The sequence below is a fragment of the Trypanosoma equiperdum genome (assembly GCF_001457755.1).
Source record: "Trypanosoma equiperdum strain OVI genome assembly, contig: ctg_1874, whole genome shotgun sequence".
Classification (NCBI taxonomy): domain Eukaryota; phylum Euglenozoa; class Kinetoplastea; order Trypanosomatida; family Trypanosomatidae; genus Trypanosoma; species Trypanosoma equiperdum.
Window position 1 is genome coordinate 4,630 of NW_027123920.1, and position 8,089 is coordinate 12,718.

Here is an 8,089-nt window from a genome sequence, read left to right on the forward strand (position 1 = left end):
TACATTGAATACCCTTCGCCACCTTTACACTAGCATCGGGTGATAACGAACGGGAGAGAAAGAGTCGTGGTGTTAAGGAAACCCACAATCGGGTGTTTACTGTAGTAAACAGGAGCACAGGAAGGCTGCTCTTAGTTTCTTTGTTTTTATATTCGTTTCGTTTTGCGACTCTTGACAGTGACGTATGGCGCTCTCGCTTGTAGTTGGGTTAGCCAGCGATGCGCTGGAGGGCAGACATAACCATGAGAAACGTTTCGAGGCGTTGCGCGCACAACTCGGTGGAAGCTCCAGTTGGCGTCAGCAGCAATGTGTCGAAGGTGTTTGTGGTACATTTACTCTGGATGTCCCAATTACTGAAGCGGATGTGGACCGGTGGGGAACTCTTCTCAGTGAAAGCGCCCCGCCGCCGGCTCCCCCGAATGCCGCTTTTGCTGGAGGTGGTTTTGTTGACGTTGCAGCATTGTTGGCGATGGATAATGAGGGAGACCAGCAGCAGGCGGTGCATAAGCTCGCCCCAATGAAGATGTTTGATCCCAACCAGGTGATTAGACCGGCTATGACAAAAGTGCTTATGCACCGTCGCAAGTGGCTTCCGTACCGGCAGCGCTTGACCGTTTATCAGTGCCGTACCTCAATCATTGATGCGGTTCTCCGAAACTCAGTAGTGCTCCTTACCGCCCCACCGGGGAGCGGATGTACCCTACAGCTCCCGCAGATCATATGGGAAACAGAGGTGTTTAAGACAAAGCGCCTCATTATTGTTTGTCCCACAACTCTCACGGTTCAACGGACCGTGCAACGGCTGCGAGAGGAACGTGGCGAAGAAGCAACGACGACGACAGTGGGTGAGTGCACTCCAATGTGCTATGGGGTAACCCCGGGTACGCAGATTGTCGTTACGACTCCGGAAATGTTTGTGCGACAGTTGCTATGTGACCCAATACTCCTTCATGTTGGTTGCGTTATATTTAATGACATTCACATACGTTCTCCAATAACGGAGTTTTCCCTCTCACTTCTTCGTAGCATGTTGCGGACGCGGGACGAGTGTGGCGTGGGACGACTTGGTAGTGCGCCGCGTGTTGTGGTTTGCTGTCCTGACGACGCGGTTTCTAATACCATTGCAGAGTACTTTGGAGCTGACCACAGTATGCAGCTGAACCTCCAACAGGTGCTTCAACGGGATGTCAAGACGGGGGCAGCCGATGCACTGCGAAGCAGCGGCTCGTACGCATCACCGGCTGTACTCTACCTTGAAGAAACTATGCAGTGGCTCACAAAGTGCGAGGAGGAGGGAAGCTTTTTGTGTCGTGACCCTGGAGAGGAACTCCGGTGCTATGTGGAAAACATTGGAGTTGTTGCAAAAATAATGGCCATGGAAAATGCGGATTTCATGTCAGATGAAAAATTTCGCTCCCACTGGTGCCCTCTCATAGTAAACGCAATTCAGCAACATAGTTTAGCGGAGCGTAAGGAGCGTGCGACCTTGCTAGCGGAAAATAAGGAAGGGAAGCATCAAGAACTTCGGCAGGGTCACACGGTAGTGGTTGTTGTCGCACCCAACCCTCAAGTAGTGGCAACTATTGCCCATGCATTGCGCCAGGTGAATGACCAACAGAGGGAGGGGAAAGAAATGGCTCCTTCCATTACTGTTGAAGTATTGCGGGAATGCACCACCTCTGATGAATTGCGTCTTCTTTTACGAGAAGGCGGTACGGCAGTGGAGGGCGGTGATCGTTTAGTGTTAGTGGCCACTCCTATTGTGGCACAAACTGCGCTTCCACCGTCACTGTCAGTGGGCCTCGTGATTGACTGTGCCCGCCGCTCTTGTGCCACATATAACCCAAATGTTGACACTGATGTATTTTCCACTTCGTATAGTTACATACAGGAATTGCGGCAACGACGTTCAATTGCCCGTGTGTGTGTGGATAATTCAGGCAAGAAGGAGGAGGAGAGTGGCGTCCCAGCCCCCATGGTACTGCAGCTAATACCGAAATCTATCCTACACAGCGCCCAACACCGACGTGTGAGCTCTGATCCTGCACACCATTCCATTTTCCACTTACCTTGGGTGGATTATGTGCATCTATATCACCTGCTGCAAGCCCATGAAGAGGCCTTGTGTTGCCGTGGTCCGTCATCAGCATCCGCCATAGGCAGTTCTCACACTGGAAATCTATTGTCACGGAATGTACCCCAACTCGTGTCATCTGCCTTTATCGGTGTTGCTTCACTATCCGCTAGCCGTTATGAGCATCTTAAACGTATCTTCATTGCTGTAGAAAATCATTTGGTTCGCCTAGGACACTTGCAGAGACCAAGTGAGGAGCAGTTTGTACCTCGACTTCTGCCACTGGGCGTGGTCACGACGTGCTTCGCCCTCCCTATTCCGGTGCTTCGGCTGTTGGTGTGGTCGCGATTGTATGGATGTGTTGTTCCCGCGAGCGTCGTAGCGGCGATTTGGATGCTGGGTGATATTTTTTGCACTGTTCAGCACGATGATGAAGCTGCTGAACTTATGCGAGAGTCACGTGTATTTTTTTCACATGGCTCCGGGAGCGATGTAGTGAGTGCGTTTCATGCTTATCGTATGTGGCTTTCCCTACGTGGTACCGCGGGGGAGTCCGGGGATGCCTTCGGGAGTGAGAGTTTTGTTTCGAGTGAAACACTAATCAAGGTGGAAAAGCAACAACTGATGTTATTACATGTGCTTGAGGTAACTGGGGTCATTGCACCTCTCGTATCCCAAGAAATTCGCTTAACTGAGAGTGGCAAGAGTTCCCCCGCTTCAGTAGGGAAATCACAGGGCGACATTTTCGATACTTTAGCTTCCACTATTCTTGCGATGCCAGAGGCGGCGTTGCTGGAGGGCAATGGTCTACTTCAGTGCGTAACTGCAGCGCTCTATCCTCAGTATGCCACACCTCTCGATGATGGATCTGCTTTAGCGTTGCGTTTTGTGGAAGGCGCCGCAAAACCTTCAACCAATGATGGAAACGATGGGTCTGAAGGGGATGCTCAACATGCGGTACCACAACTTGCATTCTTCTCCGAGCTATCCGTGATGAGCGTGGAGGAGGTATACAAGAGCCACGCGGGAAAGCCGTTTCTATATCTTCATCGTGATGGTGAGCCTGAGGGGAGGATCGCATTGTTGAAAGGAGCTACACCCCTATGCATGGACGCGGCGGTTGTTTCATGCGGTGAGCGGTCGGACCATCCGAAGCAACAGGCATCACGCTGCCGGGGGTGGACGTCTGTTATAACAAACGCGTGGCGGTTAACGAAATGTGCGCGACGGCTCCCACCCGCAGCGCAGTTACCGCCCGTATCCATACCGTTTAAGTTGTATGACACCATTCAAGCCCCTCAAGTTATCGTCCAGCTTGACGGAGTGATGTCGCTGTCCATGAGGGCCACAACTGCCAAATGGTTACACCAACTTCGGGAGCATACAAGTTGTAGACTACGCGCTCTCGTTGCAGATAAAACATGGCCTGCAGTCCAACAAGAACTCTCCGGTCTTCATGAGGCATGGGAATGGTGGTCAAGACGTGTAGCCAACTCGCAGGCATGGCTACGAGAGGAGCGGGCTTCCCGTCCTGCCTCTAATGCGAGTTCGGCAGGACATTTAGCTCAGGATAATGATTTAAGAGAGTTATTGTGTCCATACTATCAGTATAGCTCGAATCCAGGTCGACCTCCAATGGTCGTTCCTCCTAAAAGGCGGCAGGGTGCTGGCGCACCCCTGAATGCATCTTGTTCGACCACCGCCGTAGCAGGGACAGATCAACCAACAGCATACAATGGGAAAATGCCCGATCCCGTCATGAGCAATAACATTCAACATTCAGCGAAGAGTATTGCCAAGGCTCGAAGTCGTGAACAGGAAGCCAAATTCCTGAAGATGTACCCTGACTTGTTTGCCTTCCTCGACCCGGAACATGAGTTCCATGGTTATTACTTACATGTGCTACGTCGCGAAGCCCCCGACCTGGAGGTTCTTGGTGATAACTTAGAGGAGCTTGAGAAATTCCTTCAGGATCTTGAAGAGGAGGTTAGGGAAGAGGTTGGTGCACAGAGTGCTATGGCAACATACGATGGGCGGAACGGTGACCAGTCGTGTTTTGCTGGTGATTATCAAGCGGAGGCTCCCAGAACAGATGCCTCTTACCAGTTCCAGGAGGTGAATGCTGACGAGTACATGGCCTCCTACGGAATGCAAGTGGAGAGTTCGGTGGAACATGCAACACGTCCACCGGCGTTGTTCAGAACACAAGATGTGACTCAACCATCTTCTTCCTCTTTGGATAAAGCGGAGAGTGTCCCGGCCGCAGCCTCTTTTTTTACGCAAGGTCCAGCAGTGGAGAACTCCACATGTGGTATTTTAGGTGATGGCTTCGTGGAGGAGCCTGTAGCGGGCTTGGCCCCACCTGTCGATAACGGTCCGTCATCCGAGAACTTCGCGTTTACGTCAGGACAGACAACATCGTCGACTTCGATGGCGGGAGCCAAAACAGAAGCAACGGCGTACGGGTTTACCGGGGTCGGTGCGTCAGGCGACGGTGCTGTTGGGCGTGCACCAACTTTGATGGAGCAGCTGTTGGCGATGAAGGCTGGCGGTGCCTTGGGCCCGGTGCAGCCTGCAGTTTCTGTTCCTCAGGACGCGATTCCCCAAGACATGGCACCTTCTGCGTCTGCCCAAATCCCTGGTTCTTGGCTTGGAGGTACCGTTGCACCGCCTGTCATCAACTCAGGTTTTGAACTGCCTTCTTCTTCTGCCATGACCGCCACGTCTTCTTCTCAGACGGCTGCCGCGAACGCTTCCCTCACGAGGGACCTTCTCGAGGTTATGGGAGTCATTCCACCTCCACCCCCAGTTAATCCGCTAACAATTGCCCCACCGCCACTTCCTGCGGAAGCCCTTGCAAACCGACCCCCTTCCGTGTTGGTGTATCCTCTGCCACCGCGCGAATACGGAAACATTCCGCTTATTCTTGCCAAGGCAATGGGTGAAACAATGGGAATTAAAGTAGGACCAACACGTCTCGTGGGAAATGTTGGTCGTATCGATGTTCCGAACCACAAAGTAGAGGCGCGTGCATTGGCACTCAAGTCCTTCACATGCGTGGGCAAAAAGGTGTACATCTTCAAGAATGACCGCATTGTGGATGGGCCGCGGAATGCAGTGGTTAATAATGCTCCCATTCAACAGCGCAACTCCCGCTTAAATGCCCCACGAGATCTAGTTGGTGAGGGAAATGTGTATGAACAACCTGATGGTGCCGAGAATGAGGGCTTCGCGCAGTCGCTGAGGAAACTTGTTGAAGACGGCCGGCCCCCACCGATGGCTCATGTACCGGAGAATCATTTTGCGGCGAACGCAAGGGCCTCAGCAAAGAAGTCAATCAATCCACAACTAATTGGAGTGTTGTTGGATTCAGATGACGACGGAGATGAGGAATCGTCAGAAAGATCTGCATCAGTGTAGGAGTCGCCGTGAAGGGGATGGACTAAATTGCGAAAGTGGAGGTGGAATAGCAGATGTGATCAACGCACCCAATGCGGGTTGCAAAAAAAAAAAAAAGAAAAAAAACTGGAAAGCGAGGTGCCCAAAAAAAAATAATGTGAAGCATACCGTTTTAAACACAGGTAATCTATGCTGACCTGATACTTGTTCTTGTTGCTAAAAATCGTTCATTCCGTATATCGGTGATACAGTTTAGGTTTCTGCTACCGAGCAGGCATTCTCTGGGGGTGCAAGTTGTTTTCATTATTGGCGAACACTCTCGACAACTTTTGTAACTGAGCTGAACCTGCTCATTACCGCCCGGAGGGGGGGGCGGTGGGTGTATGATATCAAGAGGAAGAGGCAACAACAAAAATTTTTTTATGTTGTGGTTGAAGTCGAAGGGAACATGGAGGAGGCTTTCTTTCCTTTGGAAAGACCTCGTGGATGGATGAGACACCTTAAGTTACCTTGTTTGTTTTTGATGCTGTGCATTTCCATGTTTTCATTTGTGCATATAAGATGTTGCATCCGCTTAAAAAACAACAACAACAAAAACATCACCTGTGTGACTGCGTCGAGTGTGAGGGAGAGGGACTGACACGTAGGCTGCCTTTTGTTGTTTCCTGTTTTCCTCCTCTTTTTCTGTTTACTTTGTTGTCTCAATGCAACTTCCTGCTGTGTTTGGCACCTCTTCTTTACTTTCCCGGGGAAGCTAATGAACCTAACTTGTGTAGGAAACGCGCGCTCAACACCGATGGCAACGTTTATAACAATAATAACAACACTTGTATTAAGGCTACGAGCTGCGGTAGAAGGATAGTTACGGAATTCCATATAATTATTATTGTCATTGTTATCACTGATTTGTGGAGCTCTATCGGGTGTTCTTTCTACCTGATGCTTCAACCCTAACCCCTGCGTTTCCTTCAATTTTCTGTCTTTATACTTTCTGATGTCTCTATTTTTATTTTTATTTTTAAATGGCGTTGACTCATACAGCATTAATCTTTGTCGTCGCCTAACGTAATACAGTAAGTTTCCAAGTAGGTGAGGCTTCGTTTTCGTCGCCTAGTCGCACTTTAAAGAAACAAAGGATCACACCCAGAGGGGGGGGGAGGAAGAGAAGGAAGCTCAGAAAGCCTTAAACAGGTCGAACACAGAAAGCAGAAAAGTTACGACGACGTAATTGACCCCTAGGGTGCGACAAACCAGTTTGCCGCGCGTTTTTCCATTGTTTCTACCGCGTGAAGGCGTGATCCTGCTTTAGGTTTTGCCTGTAGATATGGTCAAAGTGTACAATTTGCAACGTAGGACGGAAACCTTACCGACGGTGCGTCGCACTGCTCCTAATGCGGAGGAATTGGAAGATCAGAGTCACTTGTCGCGCCCCGCTGGTGCCGGTGACGGTGAGCCAACTCGTCGAGTTGAGACCATCACATTTGACATGGATAACGTAAGTCCGCCTGTGGCCAACATGTTCCGCCGGCTTATGCTTACTGAGGTGCCAGTTTTCGCTTTCGACCGAATATTGATCGAACATAATGACGGTGTTGTCCCGGATGAGCTTCTTGCGCACCGCATTGGCCTTGTTCCACTTGCTGGACCCGTTTCAAGCATGCAGTACATAACCGATAGTGCCTCCGTTGGATTTGACAACCTTGACCCGGAGCGCGTTTTGCTATTCGAGTTGGATGTGACCGCAAAACGTGACGTGCCGACGACCAGTGTATACAGTGGCCATCTCAAGTGGCAGCCCATTGCTAAACAGGAGGAACTGGCTGCGAGGAGCGAGGATGATCGCGTGTTTTTAGTGCATCCAGACATTGTTCTGACACGGCTGGGGCCTGGGCAGCGCTTAAAGTTGCGTGCCATTGCCATTAAAGGAATTGGTGCTGTGCACGCAAAGTGGACGCCTGTGGCCGCTTGTTTCTATGAAATGAAACAAGCCAAAGCGGGAGCGGAAGACTCTGACGGTAGAGCTTCTGGTCGCGGAAGGAGTCGTTCGGGAAGAGGTCGAGTAGACGCCAACGAGGAGGAGAGCAATGCAACACGTCCCCGCTCAGCATCCGGTAATCATTCTCACGAACCGCACAGAGAAACTGTTAACGAAGTTATTGCTAAAAGGGACACATCCTCCGTACGCTTTACCGTTGAAAGTATCGGACAGTTGTATGCCGTCGATGTGTTTCGGCAGGCTCTTATATTGTTTGCCGAACGAATTCGCGATTTGGCGGTTCGAATCCGCTCTACAGAACCGAGAATGACTGGCGCAGCAGCCACTGCGTTTACGGAATAGTAAATGATGTGGATGAGCAACGCCTTTAGTTGGAGAACGAACCGAGAGAGGCACAAAGCAAGGTTCCTGTGGAACCTCTGCTTTCCTTGGATGGATAAATGATGCTGGGGGATTAACGTGACGTATATGTTTGGGAGGCAAATAAATGCGAAGGGAGTTGGTGGCACTACACGTTTGTAAGCCGTAGAGGCTTCTCTTCCCCGTTTCTCGCCTGCACTCTCCCTTGGTATTTGGAGGAAGTTGCGTGGCGAAAAAATTTGGTGTGTGTGTGTGTGTGT

General features: G+C 50.6%; 2 protein-coding genes across 2 annotated transcripts; both read left to right on the forward strand.

Moving 5' to 3' along the window:
• Nucleotides 1-184: 184 nt before the first annotated feature.
• Nucleotides 185-5,494, forward strand: TEOVI_000884900 (DEAD/DEAH box helicase, putative; the record flags this gene model as incomplete). Its single annotated transcript, XM_067223427.1, has 1 exon — nt 185-5,494. The coding sequence occupies one exon, from the start codon at nt 185-187 to the stop codon at nt 5,492-5,494; it is 5,310 nt and encodes a 1,769-aa protein (XP_067079528.1).
• Nucleotides 5,495-6,797: 1,303 nt separating this feature from the next.
• Nucleotides 6,798-7,811, forward strand: TEOVI_000885000 (DNA-directed RNA polymerase, alpha subunit, putative; the record flags this gene model as incomplete). Its single annotated transcript, XM_067223428.1, has 1 exon — nt 6,798-7,811. One exon carries the CDS (start codon nt 6,798-6,800, stop codon nt 7,809-7,811), a length of 1,014 nt encoding a protein of 337 aa, XP_067079529.1.
• Between the last annotated feature and the right edge of the window lie 278 nt (nt 7,812-8,089).